At 46.5% G+C, this 21,727-nt stretch overlaps 1 protein-coding gene across 3 annotated transcripts; it reads left to right on the top strand.

Moving 5' to 3' along the window:
- The first annotated feature begins 288 nt into the window (after window positions 1-288).
- LOC146519403 (calpain-15-like) lies at window positions 289-21,704 on the top strand. Of its 3 annotated transcripts, none has more exons than XM_085156489.1 (13): window positions 289-452; window positions 2,953-3,140; window positions 9,282-10,335; window positions 10,594-10,802; window positions 10,910-11,093; window positions 12,379-12,602; window positions 12,696-12,821; window positions 15,556-15,708; window positions 16,007-16,168; window positions 16,527-16,747; window positions 17,580-17,725; window positions 17,975-18,153; window positions 18,443-21,704. In XM_085156489.1, the coding sequence occupies exons 2-13, from the start codon at window positions 2,980-2,982 to the stop codon at window positions 18,573-18,575; spliced, it is 2,952 nt and encodes a 983-aa protein (XP_085012615.1). In that variant the 5' UTR covers window positions 289-452; window positions 2,953-2,979; the 3' UTR covers window positions 18,576-21,704. The 3 variants fall into 3 exon arrangements, with proteins under 3 accessions (XP_085012615.1, XP_085012613.1, XP_085012614.1); XM_085156487.1 differs by having other exon boundaries at window positions 291-452; window positions 18,439-21,704; XM_085156488.1 differs by lacking the exon at window positions 289-452 and having other exon boundaries at window positions 1,044-3,140; window positions 18,439-21,704.
- The last annotated feature ends 23 nt before the right edge of the window (window positions 21,705-21,727 follow it).

The raw sequence follows: 21,727 nt of genomic DNA, 5'->3' as shown, positions 1-21,727 counted from the left end.
AACTGATTGCATTATTAGGGGCGTGGCCGCTGCGACTGACAGGTGGATGGTGACACAGGCACTGAAATGTTCTGGGTGGTCCCAGAAACCAGGATGAGTCTTTCTTGTCATTGCACTGAGGTACAGTTCATTTCTGCTCCGTGATAAATCAGATGAAATGTGGAATGAGGCGTTAACGTGGCTTCCTTCGCAGATTCCTACGCAAACGTTCAGCCTCCTCTCGGGGTTTAGTCATCTTCTTCTTGCTTTATTGGGATTTTATTTTGAAGGTGCTGAGAGGAAGTGGTTCTTCCTCCCCGCAGCTTGACGGTGGGGACCGCGAGGAGCTCGATGGTGACTGTGCACATCGCTGTGTGAATGACAGAGGATGCATGGAGGTCTCCGGCAGCTGGCAGCCACAGATCCGTGTCCTCCTCGGTGCAGCAGCGGCGGCAGCGGGCGTCCTCTCCGCGGTGAGTCTGCAGCTCTCCTCCGGGCTGCTCTTTGTTTTCATGCCTGCAGTCTCTCAGCCAGCCGCCAGCTGTACTGCAGGTGCACCAGGTTACCTAAAGTCTGCATGTGAACTTCAGGTATCAGCAGGGAAGCCTCTGCAGTGAGGGACAGAGGGAGGCACAGCAAACTGTCTCTGATCACTTCATTTAACAGCAGACATCTGCGGCTTTAACGCTCGGAGCGTATCTTTATCATGTAGTCATAAAGACCAAGGAGGAGAGAGACAGTTTGAGAGCAAAGCTTTCTCTTCTGAGAATAAAATCAGAGGGTTTTGGTAGAAGTGCTCGCAGCAGACTCTCAGTCAGCGTCCCGATCAGGAGCATCTGGATCTGGAGCTCCTGATCGTATCTGAAGTCCTTGTTCAAGGACACAACTGTGGAGCGAGCAGGAGCAGCTGGAGCCAGAGACACACTGATGAAGATGAAGCTGCTGATTAACATGTCATATAATCCTCCTCTGGTTTAAAACTGAAGTATGAGGATAAAAGTGATTTAGTTTAAAAAGCTGTTAATAGTTAATAATAATCATAACATCACCCATTATTACATTTTTCATGTATTAAACATTTATCTTATCATAAATATCATACGTGGATATATAAGATCAGCGTACGTAACGTAGTCCCTGTGAACCAGAAACAACCAGTTTCACAGAGTTTTTTGAACTTTTGGATCTGCATGATGTCAGAGAGCAGACAAAAGCTCCACCCACCACCTGTTTAAATGTTGCAGTTGCCCTAAAAGGGGCGGGGCTAAATCTTGTTTCAAACAGAAAGACTGTGAATCATGTGAAGGTACTTAAACTTTCCAGCACAAACTCAAGCTGTGTCCCAATTCAGGGTCTGCACGCTTGAAGTACGCATTTCAAGTGTGATTACGTCACCGCCACGCGACGACGGCTGTCCCAATTTGAAGTGTACTTCAAATGCATACTCCAAATGCGCTGTCGATTTCCCCAAATATCAAGCGTGGTCCGGTGCACGCTTCGTGGTCCCATATATCCCACAGTTCATAGCGCGGCGGTGGGTGTGGATAATTTTGCCACAAAATACGGCAGAAGGGAGCGGCCGAAGAGTGAACTGTCAAAAGTAAGTACTGAATATGACGTCACTTAATTATGTGCGAATGTTTAATAACGAAGAACATTAAAACATTGCTGTTGGCCACATGTCGGCAAAGTTATGTGACATTAGTGATGTTTGTATGTGTGATACACATTTATCTTATCATAAATATCATACGTGGATATATAAGATCAGTGTACGTAACGCCTTCAGACGGCTCCAAACAACCAGTTTCACAGAGTTTTTTGAACTTTTGGATCTGCATGATGTCAGAGAGCAGACAAAAGCTCCACCCACCACCTGTTTAAATGTTGCAGCCAATCAGAAGTCCTAAAAGGGGTGGGGCTAAATCTTGTTTCAAACAGAAAAACTGTGAATCATGTGAAGGTACTTAAACTTTGCAGCACAAACTCAGCCTGACGTGCTTACTGAGGTCATAAATCAACAACTTTATTCAAACTCATCGTTACAACAAGAGGAGCTGCCACCTGCTGGCCGTTACAAATAATGCACGATTAGAAAGCTTCAGCACTTTCTCCATCTTTTATTTTCAGCACGACCAAAACCTCACACGGTAATTACTTCATCCCTCCTTTACATGCTCAGCCGGCGTCTGTCCACTTATGCTCAGTAAGTGAGGGAGGGAGGCTAATGACTCGTTGCTATTAGTGAATGAAGCTAAATGTGATTTTCTCTCTGGGATAATCTTTCTCTTAATGGTGGAAGTGGTGAATGATTGGGTTTATAAGGATGGATCTACATCAATCAAACGTGGCTTTTAAGTCCGCTGCAGATCATTCAGACTTTGCAAATATAATTTTTTCTGAAGTCACTCAGAAAAGAGTTTAGAACCAAAACGTCTGCACAGTAACTCCAGCCTGCTCTGAACGCTCAGTTTATCGCAGTCTTCTCTACTCTTGGATCTGTATGATGTCATAGAGAGCACATATTCTGACCCACCTGCTGTTTAAACCTTTTTTTTTAATGATGAACAACCAATCAGAATAAAGATGTCTTAAAGGGGGAGGGGCTTAAGCGCCTCCTTTCAGACAGGATGAACCGAGGCTGCGGTGCGAGATAAAGAAGGATTATTTTGCTCTATGTTTCATGCAAAGCTGCTGTAAAGCCCAACAATAAAAAGACAAATGAGCTGAATGGAGACACTTAAAGTTTTGTGGCACTGGTCAGAAGTGACGCACAGAGTCCCATCAGCAGTGCGTTCGGCCGGGTTAACGCTTCAGTCCCAGCAAACCAAAGGAAGAAGACGCCCGAAGACGTGGAGGAGCTCGTGCACGTTAGCAGAGACGAGACAGTCAGTGAAAGCAGCAGCAGTGTGTTTGTGTTATTGTCCTCTGTGCATGCTCACACCCCCTCTGCCTCCCCCTCTCTTTCATCAGGGCACTTCCACCTGAGCCAGCGGCATCATGGGAAGCTCCTCCTCCTCCCTCGCTGACGAGGCGGAGGACGATGCGGCGCCCCGGGGTGCAGCTCTGCCTCCCTCCCCCATCATGGGATGCCTGAGGAGCAGCCAAAGCACATTCCTCCCTCGGCAGCTTCCCAGACCGGGCCGGCACAGGGAGCGCAGGTGAGACGCGAAGGAGGCGTGGCGAAGACGTAACGACGAGATGAGAACGAGACCGTGGCTCTTTTTCAGTTTGTCATATCTGCAGTGTAACATCCTCCTGCAGCGGTCCCACTTCTGCTCTGAGTTTTTATCAGCGAGCAGGTTTGTTTGTGCTGGTTTGCTGGGAATCAGAGCTGCAGATAATCAGCGCCGTGCAGCTCAGAGTCCTGCAGCAACCAGAAGAGGCAGATTTAACCTCTCCTCATCCTCCAGGCTGTCGGCAAACACGGATCTTTGCTCGGCTGCATTTTAACCACATGCTAACGAGCAGAGCAGATTTAGTCTCTTACAAGCTTTTAGTTCCTACAGCTGGGGGTGCAGGGTTAGGGGTTAAAGTGCAAGAGCACTGAATAAGAGCTGTAAGCCCAGAGTCTGAGCGCAGGCGCCCTTTAAACTGGCCGACGGTGAGCTAAAGGTTATCAGACCTGCTAACAATGTCTGTAATCCTCCAGGTGTTCAGTAACCATCAGCTTTACTCGATGTCCAGACCCGAGGTTGGAAATAGGCCAAATCTAAAGTTGAAGATGTGAGTTTTACAGTCTGTCGGACCGAAGAAGAATCATTTTATTGTTTCTGGGGGAAAATAAGATAAATCGATCTTGAGAAAAGTGAAAATTGTCCTTCTGAGGTAACCGTCAGTTCCCACAGCACAGGGTTTAACATGCTGTGTTCAGATGCTCGCCACAGAACACGTTAAACAGAATTTAGGTTTAAAAAGGAAACAGGTCACAGAGTTGACGCTGTGGCTGTCCGATCACAATCATTACTAACCAGCTGGAACTATACGAGGTATATTTCTGATCTCGACCTCAAAGTCCCCAAACCTTTCAACAATGTTGAAATGTTTGGGATGCAATCTGGAAGTTTGAATCCAAAAGAAGCAAAAACAAGGGAGGAAAAACACAGGAAGCAAAGCGGAGACGCGAGGAGACGCGAGGAGGCGCGAGGAGGCGCAAGGAGGCGCGAGGGGAAAAGGACAGACGGGCAAAGCATCGTCTGTGTTGGGAGTCAAACCCATTAAACACTCAAGGCTTCGATGTCACAGAGATGGACTCTGGAAGATGAACATTAAGCTCAAGACTGAAGAACTTCCTGTTCCACAGGGGGCGCTCTTACGCTCCTCCAGAATAAACCAATCTCTGTACTTGCATATTTTCATCATGTTGTTGATAGAAGAGTTCAAGAAGTTCGAAATAGTTGAGTTTTAAATTTCTCAGAGGTTTCTGCTGTAGTACGATACCACACGCTGCTTTACGGCATCTTCCATTTTGATTTGGGGCATGAAGCGAAGCGCAGAGCGTTCGTAGCGTCACCTCCAACCAGTCAGCTGCTTCTGGAAGCTTCTGCTGGGCTTTAGCTGCAGCGGGCGCCATCCTGAATCGTTCACCGACCAATCAGCACAGAACGCTAAAAGCTGATTACTGTTTAATTAGGAACCGAGAAAAAATGAAGTCGTGTTATTTGAGTTCAGCTGGATCACTGATGCTGTTTTATCCTCTAAGATTCCCGCTCACTGAGGCTTCTCCTGCAGCACATGCAATAAACACACTTATACCATCCAGACACTGAGTACACAAGCACGACACACGGCTTCAGGAAACACAACAAACAGAAGCACAGGAGACGAGAACAAAGGAGAGAAACATCTTCAAAGCCGGCGTGACCAGAACAGCTGGATCCAGCAGCACCACAGGTCTCCCAGCTGGTTTTGTTAATGAGCGACTATAGTAAGGCTGAAATATGTCCGTCGTTTAGACGTCACCGTGAATATTTCATGAATCGTTCGATATGAATCAAACCGCAGCCTTCCTTATTAATTATTACTGCATTTATGCCGAATAAACCGCCGGCGCTCGGCTCACTGTGAGTCATCTTAGCCTTCGGGAGCCTCGGCCGGGAGTCGAGTTACTCGCTGACAGGAAATGGAGCGCTGATGGGGAAATCCCCGGTGGAAGAGCTGGTCTGAAGAAGCCCACTCGAGCTTTCCGCTGGGAATTCAGCTCAGCAGGCCACTGCACTCCCGTCTGATGCACAGAGATCAAAATACCTTTCATAGATGTGGAGGAGAAGGAAAAGAGGCCGGCCGAGGCATCTGGAAACACACACAGCAGAACAGCAGAAGTTCCAGGTTCTCCGAGGAATCGCCTCCTTAGAGCTGCAGGAAAGTCCAGATTTCAGCAGTTTGTTCCATGATGCACAAACCTGATTCAGGTTTAGAGCTGCCTGCACCTCCAGTGTTTCTCCTCCTTATTGAATGAAATGAAATCAGTTTTCTTAAATCATTTAAGAAAAATGAAATGAAATTACTTAAGATCAATATCAGAGTACAGGAGTTGATAAGGCGCCAAAATAAAGTCGATAAGAAGTCAAAATGAAATTAAATAGAAGTGAAGAGCAGAAGTTAGACTGCTGCAGAATTTCATCATATCTGCAGCTCCGCCTTCTGTTACTACAGTAACCCCACAGCAGACATGATGTCATTAAAAAGGCTCCAACAGCACAAACACGGCAGCTAGCAGCTACAGCCGCCTGTGTCACCATCAGTGTTGGGGAGTAACGGAGTACATGCACCAGCGTCACGTATTTAAAATACAAATATGAGTAACTGTATTCTGTTACAGTTACCGTTGAAAAAGGTGGTATTTAGAATACAGTTACTTTGTTGAAATAAATGGATTACATGGCGGTACTCCCCTGTTTCATATGTTCGGCTATGCCCTCTCTATTTTGGTTTCCACGCCGGTGGAAACTCAAACAAACACGCATTAAGAGGCTCTGATGTCTGTGTCTCAATCCCACGGCCCACGTCAGCTCTACTCGCAGCCGCATAATGATGTGAAAAAATATTTATTTAAATTTTTTTTTTAATTATTATTCAAAAAATGATTTAATATGAAGGCAATAGCAGAGTGTTACAGGCATCGCCCTAAAGCCTGCAGCATCATGGGCAGTGTAGTCCGTGCTGCAGGGAGGATGGACTGCCATACACGTTATGTGTCTGTGAGCGAGGGAGGGAGAAAAAGGAAAAGTACGAGCTGTCATCGAGCAGAAACGGGAGCTGGAAGCATGTAAATATAATAATAACCACTGCAGCCAAGAAGAGAGCCTGACGAGCCCAGCTGTAAGTAAGCTATTAAGACTCGACTGTACACCGTGTTCGTGTTTTCCTCTGAAACAATAAGTTCTGTTGGAGCAGCCTTTCAACGCCTCTCTCTGTCTCTGCTAGCAAAGTTGACCCAGACAACAAAGTAAAGCTAGTTTTCAGCTACGAGCCGACACAGAACCCACCGTATTAGCCAGAGGTCCCTTTACTACGGTTCGGAGCCGCGGACCTTCAGTAACAGTAATAAATCACAGCAATAGTACATTCATGTACTTGTAAACAGCATGATAATATATTAAGTAATCCAAAGTATTCAGAATACGTTACTCTCATTGAGTAACGTAACGGAATACGTTACAGAATACATTTTGGGGCATGTAATCTGTAATCTGTAATGGAATACATTTTAAAAGTAACCTTCCCAACACTGGTCACCATCCACCTGTCAATCACAGAGGCCACGCCCCTAACAGTATAAACTTTAAGCCTTAATCCAGTTGAAACAGGTGAGTTATAAATCAGCTGTTATGAAGGAGGAAGTGATGACAGAGACATCAGTTTGTGTTTCAGGCTGTAAACATTTTTATTCCTGCTGCAAAGTTTTAGCGTTTCTCAAATAATGTCATGAGAAGATGCTGCACCAAAAACTTTGTGTTGATTGCTTTGGTCGCCATGGTTACGGTAGTTTTTCGCATTTGTCTGCAAATATTTGCTAACTGCTAGCCAGACTAGCAGTTAGCTGTTCAGTGCAGCTCAAAGAGCAGCAGGAGGCTGTTTGACGACGAGTTCAAACTCCAGCCGCAGCAGTGTGCTGGCATCGAGGGTGGTTGCTGACAGCTCTCCGGCCGTTCATTTGATCACATCCAACAAAACTTCTCAAAACCTGAGTGGGGTATGACTCCCTTCTGGAGTCCCCAGTGGACGTCAGTGGAACTGCAGCCTTCACAGGTTGCAGGCCGTTTCCCTGCGTCGTTCCTTCTTCAGCCGCTGTGATTTGCAGCTAAAAGGCTCTCATTGTGTCCGGATTATGAGAAACATTTCCAGGAAATTGGATCCATCCCTCACTTTGTGCAGCAGCTGTTTTGGGACTACTTCCATCTGATTTGGTTTAAATTGAGTTGAATGAATGAGCATACAGCATTTATCTGCGTGGAAATATGGGCCGATGAACGCACAGGGGATCTGCAGAAAATGAGCACCTCCAACTTTTATGACCTTAGAAAGTTCTCATGTTTAGATTTTGTCAGTAAAAATAACTCTGGGTTTTCTGTATTCAGCCTTCTGGGTAACGAGCAGCTTGTTTCTCAAGCACACAAACAGCAGAGGTTCTCACGAAGGCCGGTTGTTGATTAAAAGTGTGTTTTGTCCCGAGTGCGGCGTGCAGCAGCCGTCACCTGCCTCTTACAGACAGCTTGTTCTGCAGTAAATCCTTCAGGTCAGCTGTGCTGGAGGTTTCAGGCTTCATGCCAAACTACTTAGAAAAGTGCAGCCAGAAAATGTGGGCCAGCCTGAACACGGCTCCCGAGGTCTCGTTCCTCCCTGGACACCAGGGTGCAGATTATCTGGGTCTGCTTTACAGCCGAGCATGAAGCTGAGATTAGAACCGTGTTTTTATTCTTTATTTACAAAGACGCTGAGCAGCCTGCTCGCCATGAAGGGAGGCAAAAGTGGAAGAGCAGATTTTGTTGTTTCATTTGCATATTCGTGCATTTTAATATTTTCCCTCCAGCACAGCAAAGGAAACTGTTATTCACTCACACGTTTATATTTGGATTTCTTCTCATATTTTCAGGCTTTTTCTTCCATTTTCGTCTCTCGGGCTTTCACAGATAAACACACTGAAGCTCGATGTTTCCGTGGTTTGCTTTTAGCAGATACTCACGGTGGAAATTTTCACCAGTGTCATGAAAAACACGGCAAACTTTATCTAACATTTCCAGATATCATTCTTATCTCAATGAAGAAAATGTCTGAGAGTGATCAGCTACTCTGCTTATTTCAAGCTGTTCATTTCATTCTTGATCTCTAGAGTGGCTTTGCATGACTCAAAGTTCAAAATAATCCAATATGGAGGGCGGGGAGTGCAAAGATTAATTATTAAAATTAAACTAAACTTAACTAAATAAGAGGAAATAAATAAGTAAATTGTTAATTAATGCCACTGTTTCGCACAATATCCAACTACAAACCTCTGTATATTTTATATATTTTATTTTATTGCTTACTCTATTTAATTTGTAAAATATGTATATACACACACACGTAGAAAAACATATTTAGTATACACATCCAGTAATGCTTATACTATTATATATTGTACATATATTTATTAGTCTCAGATTTAGCCATTCTTATATTTTGCTTGTTTTATGTTGTATTTTTGCACAACTCTGCTGCTTGTGAAGCTCGCACACAAGAATTTCACTCGCATGTACTGTACCAGTGTACCTGCACATGTGATGTGACAATAAAAGTGATTTGATTTGATTATACAGTGTTCCCTCGCTATAATGCGGAAACATCATCCACGCAGGAGACGCGTTGACCCGGAAACACGACCAATATCTATTTTTAACAACTGGTGTTTGCTGATGGATTTTATTTGTAGGAATAATATATATTAATATATATATTAGTCCGACTCATATGTTAGCTTATTAGCTTTTTGCTGATATATTAAATCTGCATTTGTAACAGCTGATAAATAAGAGTAGAAACACCCTTCAAACGTCTTATTAGTGTTGATGTTGCATAGTTTGTCCACCAGAGGGCACTCTGCAACTTTTTTGTTTAGAATGCCTCAAAAAAGAGTCAACGAGTAATTCATGACTTGCTGTAGCAATGAAACAAGTTTATTTTTTAGCTAAATTTTTATACCATCTTGGTAAATCATCATAAATGGATTTTGATATCGATGTCGGTCTCAATAATCTTACATCGGTCAGGTTCTGACGTTAATGTCCTCCCGTTTGATCACATGACTCTGTTTCTCGCTGTAGTTTCTCCTCTGGATCGATGCCCATCCAGAGGAGTCAGTGGGCGTGCGGCTGCTGCACTTTCCTCAACGCCGCCGGCGCCCCCCGCTGCTCCATCTGTGAAGCTCCTCGGCAGGGACCCGATGCCCGGTGGATGTGGCCCGGAGCAAGCAGAGAGGACGACGGTTGGGCGTGCCCACGCTGCACACTGGCGAACTCCCCCGACAGCCTGGCCTGCAACCTCTGCGGCTACACCAGGGCGTCCGCGGAAGCCCAGCCCCGGCCTCAGCGCTCCAGCAGCTGCTCCGGCCCCCTCAGGATGTCCTGGACGGAGACGTGCCGACCCCAGAGCAGGAAGCAGCCCGGAGATGCTGACAAAAGCAGCCTGGCATGGGAGTGCTCGAGGTGCACGCTGCAGAACACGCCCACCTCTATGTCCTGCTCGGCCTGCGGCGGACCCCGCAAACTGTCCCTCCCTCAGATCCCGGCCGAGGCGCTCCTCGTGCCCGACGTCTGCGAGGATCACGGAGCACGGCGGGCCGAACCTGCAGCGGCGGCGCTCTCGCTATCGATTTCCGCCCGAGGGGAGAGTTTACATGCAGAAGCTTTGCATCCGAACACCTCCTCCTCCGTGCTGACTGCGCTCCCTGCTGGCCACAACAATCCAGTGCCCTGCAGCCGCAGAGAGGTGCCCCCTCCAGATGTTAGCCTCAGCCAGGCTCAGAGCACGTCTTCTCCCTCCATCCTCGCCGTGTCCCATCCCTCCACCCAGCCGGAGCTGCTGGCCGGCAGGAGACTCAGCATCCTTAAAGAAGAGATGTCCCCGTTGTCACCTGCATCAGACGCCTCCATGTCATTTTCGCTCGCTGTGAACAGGATGGAGGAGTGGGCGTGTCCAGCGTGCACACTCATAAACCGTCTGGAGTCCAAACACTGCCAGGCCTGCCACACCCCTCAGCAGCTAAAAGCAGAATTGTTCCCAAGGAGGAAGGAGAGCCGGCTGGTGGAGGCGCTGCGGCAGAGCGACGAGGGCACGGCCAAAGAGCTGTGGGAGAACATCGTCAGCTTCTGCAGAGAGGTGCGTTCAAAGCTTTAAATGTAAGTTAGAAACAAGAGTTTATGGTGGAGGTGGACTGACAGGCTTCCTCAGAGCCATAACGACCTCCACCCAGAGTGCAGCGCAGCCTGAACGTCACTGTGTTCAGCTCTGGATCTGCACCAGAACCTCCGACATTAACGAGAAAAATTAAATGGGTTAAACAGCAGATGGAGGATGGAGGAGTGGGCGTGTCCGGCGTGCACATCTCATTGCATCATCGTCTTCTTCTTCTCCCAGAACGCGGTGACGTTTGTGGACGACAGTTTCCCTCCCGGTCCAAAGTCCGTCGGCTTCCCGTTGGACGACAGCGTCCAGCATCGCGTCAAGAAGTGGCTTCGTCCACAGGAAATCAGCTGCGCCGCCTTCAGAGACCGCGGCGTGAAGTGGACCGTTTTCCGCACGCTGCGTCCGTCCGACATCCTGCAGGGGCTTCTGGGTAACTGCTGGTGAGCTGATTACGCTGTCACACAGTTTATTATTGATTATTATTCCCAGGATTTATTTCTGGATGGTTGTTTAAGCACATTAAAGGAAGGCTGTGTTCGGAGAGCAGGTTCCTGAGCGCCTTGGCTGTTCTGGCGGAGCGGCCGGAGCTGGTGGAGAAGGTGATGGTGACCCGCTCGCTGTGCGCAGAGGGAGCCTATCAGGTGCGTCTGTGCAAAGACGGCTCATGGACGACGGTGCTGGTGGACGACATGCTGCCGTGCGACGAGAGCGGCCACCTCCTCTTCTCTCAGGTGAAATTGTTCACGTGATGTGTGGTTGGAAAAAGGTCTCAGCTCAAAACACGGGGAAAAGTTTTTCAAGGTAACTTTATTTATACCCATAGGCGAGGTAAATTTGCTTTGGCATCCCTTCAAAAAAACACACACATACCTAATAAAGATATAAACCTCACTGTAGCACATATGTAGTAATTTAATATCTCGAATCAAAAACAAAAACAGTTCTTATTTAATTCAGTGACAGCAACGGGGACAAAGCTATTTTTATAATGCTGTCCTGCATCTCGGAAACAGAAACCTCCGTCCTGAGCAAAGAAGCTGAAATTCACCCCTCAGAGGACGGGAACCATTTTTAAGGTAAAGCCATCCTCTGTACCTGCGCGCAGTACAGGGAGGCTAAACAAGAAGTTATCCTCTTCTTCCTTTGTACTCTGCAGCGCCACCCAGTGGCCTGAATCACACCTTACACAGTGAATTACACATTAAAAGAAGAGGCGATTCCTGTAGCATCATGGCTATTCCTCCATATCTGAGGCATTTCTGTTTAAAGGCACTTTGCGTGATTGCCCGCTGCAGGATTCAACTTCACCACCAGAGGGCAGCGTTTTATTACTGCCTGAGTTCGGATGTTTTATCCTTTAGATTTTTACAGGTTTCGACTGCAGTAAAATAATTTCCGTTCACCACACCGTGCTTCACTATCCCTGGATTACTTTAATACTTTAATGCATCTTAGAATTTGGAGTTTCTAATGGAAGTCCTGACGAGTCCACTCTCAGGTCCTGTTAGCCTGCGTTTGTCAGTAATGATGAGATCAGGAACAGGATCAGGTTCTCTGATTAGCTGTGAGCACATATGTGCACTTCCTCTTCTTGTCATCATGTTCATTTCAATTCAATTCAATTCAATTTTATTTATATAGCGCCAAATCACAACAAAAGTCGCCTCAAGGTGCTTCATAGATACAGAGAAAAACCCAACAATCATATGACCCCCTATGAGCAGCACTTTGGCGACAGTGGGAAGGAAAAACTCCCTTTTAACAGGAAGAAACCTCCAGCAGAACCAGGCTCAGGGAGGGGCGGGGCCATCTGCTGTGATTGGTTGGGGTGAGAGAAGGAAAACAGGATAAAGACATGCTGTGGAAGAGAGACAGAGATTAATAACAGATATGATTCAGTGCAGAGAGGTCTGTTAATACATAGTGAGTGAGAAAGGTGACTGGAAAGGAAAAACTCAATGCATCATGGGAATGTGTTAAAGCTTTGATCCTCTCCATCCTTCTCTGTGTCTCCAGGCCCAGAGGAAGCAGCTGTGGGTGGCTCTGATTGAAAAGGCTCTGGCGAAGCTCCACGGTTCCTACTTTGCTTTGCAAGCCGGCCGCGCCATCGAGGGCCTCTCCACCCTGACCGGGGCCCCCTGCGAGTCGCTGGCCCTTCAGGTCAGTGCCACCAACCCCAAAGAGGAGCCCATCGACACGGACCTGATCTGGGCCAAGATGCTGAGCTCCAAAGAGGCCGGGTGAGAAGTTCGTGGGAAGGTTGAAGCGCTCTGAGAGGACGGAGCTGTTTCTTTAAGCTCGGTTAACCCCGCCTCTTTTCGTGCTGCTGTTAGGTTCCTGATGGGGGCGTCCTGCGGTGGAGGTAACATGAAGGTGGACGACGCGGAGTACGAGTCTCTAGGTTTACGTCCGCGACACGCGTACTCTGTGCTCGACGTGCGGGACGTTGACGGCCACAGGTGAGGCTTCGAGGTCGCTTCGTTGGTTACTGTTCTCGTTATCGCTGCTCCTGGTTAGCGTTAGCTGGATGCTCATTATTGTTTAGTAAAAATAATAATAATACATTTTATTTAAAAATAGCGCCATTCAGAGCACCCAAGGACACTGTACAAGAAATAAAAGAGATATATTTAAAAAAACAGAGAAACTGGAAATATGCACAATAATAAGAGGAACAGATAAAAGTTCAGAGCAGGCAGAGGTTTAAAAAACTCCAGCAGTGAGTCGTCGTTTACAGCCTGATGCTCAAACTGATAAAATATCTATAACTCTGTTTGAATTGGATCAAAGCTGAGTTTAGCGTTAATAGGGGCGTGGCTTCTTTGACTGACAGGTGGATGGGCGTTTGTCCCCCTCAGTAAAAACAGGAAAGACTTCCTCCCACTGCCTGTGCATGGCGTTGGAAACCTGGTGCCTGGTTTGGGAGTTTTTCCATAAACAATGTTTCAAACATAAATTAATGCAGAAAAATTCACCACAAATCAAAGAAGCCCCGCCCACTCAGCTCCGCCCTCTCGTCCACACAGTCATTCTGTGTCCAAGACACTGACGGTCAGACAGACTCGCTGATGACATCACTGAGTCTCTGCTTGAAGTTAACAGTTACAAAGTCGACCAAAGAGACGCAGGGCGGAGCCAAAGAGACGCAGGGCGGAGCCAAAGAGACGCCACAAGACCAAAAAGGAGACGCAAACTGAGCGCAGAACAAAGCAGGGAGTCGAACATCCACATGAAACCTGACCACAAACACGAGCGCACATCCATCCTGAACAGACACAAATAAGAGCAGCAGAGACTCGATGTCTGCAGTCGTGCCTCCATCAGTCAGACTTGCTCCTGTGTGGGACAGGCGGGGGTGTTTTCTCCGAGTCTGAGCCGGAGGCTCTGCTGTTATCATCCATCAAAACTCCCACAGTATAAACGCAGCAGGTCTGCAGACGAGCGCTGCCTTAAGGACACATTCAGAGAACAAATGTTCCTCGCAGCGTCGCTCCATTAACCGCTTCATCATTCACACGCATACAGGATGTTTCCTCAAACCTACAGCGGCGACTGCTGCGAGCTACAGGGAGGAGGCTCCGCAGGAGGAGGCGGCAGGAGTCTGCAAGAGAAACCCTCGAGGGAACGGGAGGCGGATTACTCACAAACGGATGCAGGAGCGCTGTTTTTCTGTTGGTGGGGTTGGAGGCGGAGTCTGCAGACGCTTGAAAAGTTTGAAAGAAGAGCTCTGAGATGTCTCCGTGGGCGTCAGACCCATCTTGTTAACCCAGCGGCGCCGACGCGCCGACGTGTTTCACGATTACCAGCAGCGTGAACATTTAGAGACGTGAAACACATACCGCACATCACTCTGTGAGTCATCAGCATCTTCTTCATCGCACTCCTCGAAAAATGTAGAACCGCCTCTGAGCGTGTGCACGAACCAGTGATGAACAGGAGCTGTTCCTAAACGTTCCTAAATGTTCCTAAACGTTCCTAAATGTTCCTAAAAATGTTCCTAAATGTTCCTAAACGTTCCTAAAAATGTTCCTAAATGTTCCTAAACGTTCCTAAATGTTCCTAAAAATGTTCCTAAATGTTCCTAAATGTTCCTAAACGTTCCTAAATGTTCCTAAACGTTCCTAAACGTTCCTAAAAATGTTCCTAAACGTTCCTAAAAATGTTCCTAAATGTTCCTAAACGTTCCTAAATGTTCCTAAAAATGTTCCTAAATGTTCCTAAATGTTCCTAAACGTTCCTAAAAATGTTCCTAAATGTTCCTAAACGTTCCTAAATGTTCCTAAACGTTCCTAAAAATGTTCCTAAATGTTCCTAAAAATGTTCCTAAATGTTCCTAAATGTTCCTAAACGTTCCTAAAAGTTCCTAAATATTCCTAAAAATGTTCCTAAACGTTCCTAAAAATGTTCCTAAACATTCCTAAATGTTCCTAAACGTTCCTAAATGTTCCTAAACGTTCCTAAATGTTCCTAAAAATGTTCCTAAACGTTCCTAAATGTTCCTAAACGTTCCTAAAAATGTTCCTAAATGTTCCTAAAAATGTTCCTAAACGTTCCTAAATGTTCCTAAACGTTCCTAAATGTTCCTAAATGTTCCTAAACGTTCCTAAAAATGTTCCTAAATGTTCCTAAATGTTCCTAAATATTCCTAAATGTTCCTAAATGTTCCTAAAAATGTTCCTAAATGTTCCTAAAAATGTTCCTAAAAATGTTCCTAAATGTTCCTAAATGTTCCTAAATGTTCCTAAAAGTTCCTAAAAATGTTCCTAAATGTTCCTAAACGTTCCTAAAAATGTTCCTAAATGATGACGCGTCTTTAAGCTTTTATTAAGCGAGGAGCTGCAGACACACTAAATCTGTTCAATTCAATTTTATTCATACAGCGCCAAATCACAACATCAGTCCCCTTCAAAGCGCTTTATATTGTGAGGTCGACCCAACAATCATGTGACCCTGTGAGCCAGCACTCGGTGACAGTGGGAAGGAAAAACTCCCTTTTAACAGGAAGAAACCAGGTGGAGGAAGCAGTGAAATCTGGCACTTCCAGCTGGTTTTAAACCGTATATCTGAGCATAACCTGCTCCAGACCAGGTCACATGTTCGGCACCAGTTACCATGGTGATGTAGCCAGGTTATAAAGGCTCGCCAAATCTGACTTTAAGCTAACGAGCCTGTTAATCCCATTGTGTGTGTCAGGTTACTGCAGCTGAGGAACCCGTGGGGTCGCTTCTCCTGGACCGGCGCCTGGGCGGACGACTGGTCAGACTGGCCTCCGCAGCTGAAGAGGGAGCTGTGCGCCCAGCGAGCCGAGGACGGCCTGTTCTGGATGGACTTCTGGGATTTCACCAGGTGACGGCAGCAGCGTGTTTTTGATGTCTGCGGTAGTTTTATTCCCGGTCTGAGCAGGAAGACCTAAAAACAAAAGAAAACTTGACTCAGATGTAAAGTGGGAAAAACAAAGAGTTCATTTATGACGAATGACAGAATATAAAGTGTTAACATCCACCAGGTGCCCTCCTGCTCTCTCTACCCTGTGCGTTGCTTTGTATGATCTGTGACTGTAAATGCTAAAGGCTCTTTACTCTGCAGAGTAAAGAAAAGCATCAAAACGCTGAACAGAAACAGACTCGCTGTTCTCTCCTGTCAGGTACTTTGACTCCGTGGACATCTGTAAGATTCACTCCGACTGGCAGGAGGTTCGAGTCCCCGGCGTTTTCCCCCGAGCCGCCGACGTCCCCGTGTCGGTGGTGTCGATCACGGTGCTGGAGAGGACGGCTGTGGAGCTGGCTTTATTCCAGCAGGGCAGCAGGTAGGACGCGCAGCTGTGCGGCTTTTCGTAACGTCACCGCTGTCACCTGAGCACCGCAGAGGCCAGCTCGCCCGTAGGAGAGACGACGCTGGCTGAAACGCCTCCAGTCTGTACCTACATGAGTCCATCTGATCTGTGTTCATTTGTGCTTTTGAGATGCACAGAGAAAAAAACTAATGAATATAAAAATGTACAAACAAAAGCAGAAAGTAAATAAACAGGAAAAAACAGGTTAAGTATCAGAAATAAATTAAACATGTTTCACAAAAACAATTAAAAGCAGATGAGAAAAGTAAGTAAAGATAAACAAACGTCAGCGACGAAGTAAAGATGGTGAAATAAAAGAGTCGTGTTTCAGGCGCTGGGACACGGCAGAGAGCCACCTGCTGGATCTGTGCGTGCTGGTGTTTCGGGTCGCCTACGACAGCGCCGGCACGCTGACGCTGGGCCGCCTGCTGGCTCACAGCCGCCGCTCGGTGAGGAGGTTCGTGGGCTGCGATGTCATGCTGGAGCCGGGCGAGTACGCCGTCCTCTGCTGCGCCTTTAACCACTGGCACAGCTGCATCACCGAGGGCGGAGGTAAGGACACGAGCACTCAATCTGCATGATGATTCCATAGTTTGCAGCCACAACCTGCACCGAGTGTCAAAATATGTCTGCTTTAAAAAGTGTTTTTACTCCAAAGGAGTCGGAGCTAGAAGATGATCCTGGTAGAAAATGTAGTTTAAATGGAGCTTCAACTGGTTCTGAGCAGACACACATCCCCCACATGCTGGTTAAAGCCCTGAAAGTTTACCCAGAATGCACTTTTTAAAGTTCTGGGGTTCGGCTGCTGAACAAAAAGCAGACTGCACCATGGAGTGGACGTGAAGTTGGTTTGCAGAGCTTAAATCTGTTTTCCAGCCCTGAAAGTTTTGTGGCTCCTGCACTGAATTTTAGCCCCTCAGTGCAGAGCATCCAGCTCCATATAAATACTGCATGAAGTCATTAAAGAGTTCAAAAGAGGTCAGGGGGAAACTGACTCAGGGAGGAACTGACTCAGGGAGGAACTGACTCAGGGAGAAACTGACTCAGGGGGAAACTGACGGGACTGACTCAGGGGGAAACTGACTCAGGGAGGAACTGACTCAGGGAGGAACTGACTCAGGGAGGAACTGACTCAGGGGGAAACTGACTCAGGGAGAAACTGACTCAGGGGGAAACTGACGGGACTGACTCAGGGGGAAACTGACTCAGGGAGGAACTGACTCAGGGGGAAACTGACTCAGGGAGAAACTGACTCAGGGGGAAACTGACTCAGGGGGAAACTGACTCAGGGGAACTGACTCAGGGGAAAACTGACTCAGGTGTACCTGAAGCGTCGCAGCAGCTGTTACACCGTCATCAGTGAGCCGCTGTTGTGCTGTTTCAGTGAGCTGCGGCAGGTCGGAGGCGCCTGGCTACGTGCTGGCGGTCTACAGCTCCAGACTGGTGATGGTGGAGCAAGTGACGGCCTCCAGCACCACCATCGCTGACGCCATCATCCAGCTGGCAGAAACCAAAGGCGAGCGGCACGAGGTGAGAGAGTCTGAGAGCTTTGAAACACGTTTGTCACGTCTGACGTCCTCAAAGACGGTAACTCATCCAGACGTGCAGAGTTGATTCAGTATTTATGAGCTCTTAAATTCTTAAATCTCTCGTCTTCATTTCATCGCTAACAATTTCACATCTGCTTCATTCATCATTAAACAACATCCACATTAACAGGAAGTCTCTTTCATTGCTTTAAACTTTGACCTGTGATGGAGAATCACTGTTGTGTGTCAGGGTCGGGAGGGGATGACCTGTTACTACCTGACCCACGGCTGGGCGGGGCTTATCGTCATGGTGGAGAACAGGCACCCGAGGCATCACCTGCACGTGTCCTGCGACTGCAGCGACAGCTTCAACGTGGTGTCGACGCGCAGCAGCCTGAAGACCATCGACAGCATCCCTCCTCTGCACAGGTGCGCCGCACGCCGAGCCGCACACTCCCACCCGGGAACGCCGCGACATTTCAGCACAACTTTCAAAACGCCGCCGTACTTCATACACACTTAAATCCCAGCTGAGACCTGTTTGTAGTGGGACGCACTGAGACACACGCCACCGCCCACAAACCTGTGGATCTGACTCTGTCGGGAAATAGTCACAACTCAATTATGTGTTAATGTTTGATTTCCTCGCTCTGAGAAAATAAAGGGGCGGAGAATGTTGGTACACCTGTGACTCGGGCTGTGTTTGTCTCTCAGACAGGTGCTTGTGGTTTTGTCTCAGCTGGAGGGGAACGCTGGCTTCTCCATCACGCACAGACTGGCTCACCGGAAGGCCGTCCAGGCCTCTCTGGGGAACTGGAGCCCCTCGAAGGCGACGCACAGTCCGGCTCTGAGCCCCGAGACAGCAGGTCTGCACCGGCCTCGGCCGCTATGACGATGTGTCGATGGACACAGGAACTCATCGGACCGCTGCCTTGATAGAGAAAAGGGTTATTTCCCACGGACACCGAGTCTGTTAGAGTCAGAGCTCCTCATCGGCAGAAGTTATCAAAGTGAGGCTGAAAGAAAACAGGGTCAGAAAACACTTTAATTCTCCTTAAATCTAAGTTTAAACCAGTCTGAGATTACTTTAAACTGAATCTAATTAAGATGAAATTCATTTTCTACGAACTGTTTAAGGACCAGAGTTCACACATCATCTGTCATCACCAGAATAACACGCCACGTCTGATTGGATGACATGAACAGAGATGGCGACGCGTCACACAGCGACGTGACAGCTCAATGATTCGGTTTCTCTTTCTTACAGATGTGGAACAGATGTTCCAAAGGTTCAGACATCATGTTGCTGTTAATTCCATCTGTTGGTTTGAAATGAAAGCAGCCCTCCCATTGGCTGGTTCACATTTGGTAAAAGGATGAGTATTTACTCTTTACTCTACAGACTAATTGCAATCATTCATCCACAGACTTGTTTTTTTATTCTTTACTTTAAACATTTACGTAGCTTCACATCTGGAGCAGCCAGGGATGAACCACAGAGGAGCAGGTGTCCCTCCTGACTTCAGTGGGCGTTTCTGTAGCCTGTCCGATCGATCGGTGTTATTTATTATTTCAGAGGTTGAAGCATTGTCTCTTCACAATCTTTAAATGTCTCCTGCTCATTTCTGCCTCCATAGTTTTAATCTTGGACCTTCTTTATCTGCTGCTGACTCTTCGTGCAGCCGTTTTAGTTTCTGTCCCTTCAAGGCCCTGCTGCCTTTACAGCCACTTGTTTCTCATTGGCCAGCTTCTGTAAGCCTGCAGAGGGGCAGCACTTCTGTCTGTGAGCTGTGCTGTTCCTGTAGCAAAGGGAGAAGCTGCATGAGTGCCAGTTTCCCTCTGCAGGGATGAAGCTTCTTCTTTTAAGCCAGTCTGGAAGTTAGTGCCGTCGCAGCTCCTTCAACATAAAAGCACGCTGTAACCTTTTCTTCTTCTTCTTCTGGATTATTGCAGGAAATCGTCTCAGTGTGAAATGCTATTTAATACCTTCCCTTTTATCACTACAAACTGACACTATGTTTATGAGTTTTAAAGCACTTGCGACAAGTAAAGCGGTCACGATCAACCTGTGAATGTTCACCTGTAAGGCGGGGTTCACACCTGCACGCTGCTCCAACACTTGAAGGTGGAGCTCCTGATTGCTCTCTGCTTTGACTCCAGCATGTTGATGCTGCTCCCTCAGGATTTCCATATTGTGATTTCATTGGCTAGTGGCAGCACTGGAGTATTTGCATAAGCATGACTTGATTGGCTGACACCAGGTGAAGCTCGAAACACCTCCGTGTGAATCCTGCCTAACATCTGAAAGTGAAGGTCGGAAATTTGGTTTCAATTTTATCTACATAACAACAGCCACCACCAGGTACTTTGTATCGTAAGGTAGAGACGCTACAATAATACAGAGAAAACTCCAACAATCAGATGAGCAAGGACTTTGGCGACAGTGGGAAGGAAAAACTCCTGTTTAGCAGGAAGAAACGTCCAGCAGACCAGTTTCATCTGCTCTGACCTCATAGTTGCACAGAGTTTAGTCTAAAGTAACACGTTTTTGTTTTTTTGCCCAACTCTGATTGGATGAGCTCTTGCAGGTGTCTCCCAGCCCAGGTGTCTGTAAAGACACTTTGACTTCTGCCTTAGGAGCCGCAGAGAAGTGAACCCGGAGCCGCCCCCCAGAAACACCACATTTAGAGCAGAAATCACACGATGCACTTTATCCGTCACATCAGAGCGTGTTCAGGTCCACGCTGTCTTTGCTGCAACCACTGACACGTGATTGGAGGGTAGCCGTGGAGATGACGTGGTGTCCGCGTGATGTTTGAATGTTGTGTTGTAGAGTCACAGCGCAGAGCTGCTGTGTGAAGCATTAGCACTTTATCAACTGTATGCTGGAGTCTCTTTTATTTTGAAGGACGTGTAGGAAACAGTTTTATTCTCGTGGATTTAAAACTACCATCGTGTCGACAGAATGAAAACTATGCAAATGTTTGAAAGCTGTCTTTATGCTTCAGAAAAACAAGTCGATCTCTTTATCTGCAGCTTCTCTGATAGCAGGGTGAAAATAGACGTGTATGCATTCTGTGGTTAGTGTTACACTGACGCTTTTTAAACGTTCAGGTTGACTTTTACTCCGTATTCTGTTCGCTCAGTAGCTACTTTAATATAAAGTTTATATACTGTATGCATAGCGGTATGAATGTAAATAACAATAGAAAAAATATGCGGGTGAACTGAAGGAAATAAACATTTGAAAATTTTCGCATCTTGGTTTTTTCATTTTTTGAGACGCAATCAGCAGAAAAGTCTTTTAATGCAGTATTTCACAATAAACAGTTGCACGGCCCTTTACAGTGTGGAGAATTAAATACACAGAATAATCTAGAGTTCTTTTTTATCATTCGTGAGTGTACTAACACCCATCACTGTATCACCTTTGACACCACAATATTTTAAAATCCACTGATTCCCAGGAAAGCTCTGGATCAACTCTTCCTAGTACATCTTTGCTGTACAATCACTTTGATTTTATTTTTTAACCCTTATTTATCAATATATATTTAAAACTAAATGTGCCGAATACGTTATGAGCCATTTCTTATTATTATATATGCATTAATGTAGAGCTTAATCGATTATTTCTGTCACTAAGTAATCTTAAAACGGGACTGAGAACCCATAATCAGCACGTTATGGCTTTAACGCGTATTGTAACCTTTATTTTTACATATTTGTAGAATTAACAAGACCGAATTAGTTATGAGGAGGTTCTTCTTTATATGCACCATTTGACTTACTGACATGTGTCACTGAATTACTTTGATGATCAATAAATCTTAAAACTCGAGTGATTCGAAGGCGAGTTTGGCAGCGTTCCGATTCCCGCCCCAGTACAACACGGCTGTAATGTGACTTTTCTTAATAATTTAAACATATATTTATTGACATATTTGCAGAATAAACGGCGCCGAGTTTGTTTTGTTTGTCACGTACTCATTACTGTCCCTAA

Source organism: Neolamprologus multifasciatus, chromosome 4, assembly GCF_963576455.1.
Source record: "Neolamprologus multifasciatus chromosome 4, fNeoMul1.2, whole genome shotgun sequence".
In the NCBI taxonomy this organism is placed as follows: domain Eukaryota; kingdom Metazoa; phylum Chordata; class Actinopteri; order Cichliformes; family Cichlidae; genus Neolamprologus; species Neolamprologus multifasciatus.
Note: the sequence above shows the minus strand (reverse complement) of the source record. Positions and strands in the feature narration are given on the sequence as shown.

What these genes read in the sequence shown, in the direction of transcription:
- LOC146519403 (XM_085156487.1), top strand. Translation starts at nt 2,980, where the DNA reads ATGGGAAGCTCCTCCTCCTCCCTCGCTGACGAGGCGGAGGACGATGCG. An exon ending in TCGTCAGCTTCTGCAGAGAG is followed by an intron (nt 10,336 to 10,593) that starts GTGCGTTCAAAG and finishes TTCTTCTCCCAG; the next exon opens with AACGCGGTGACGTTTGTGGA. An exon ending in AGCATCCCTCCTCTGCACAG is followed by an intron (nt 18,154 to 18,438) that starts GTGCGCCGCACG and finishes TTTGTCTCTCAG; the next exon opens with ACAGGTGCTTGTGGTTTTGT.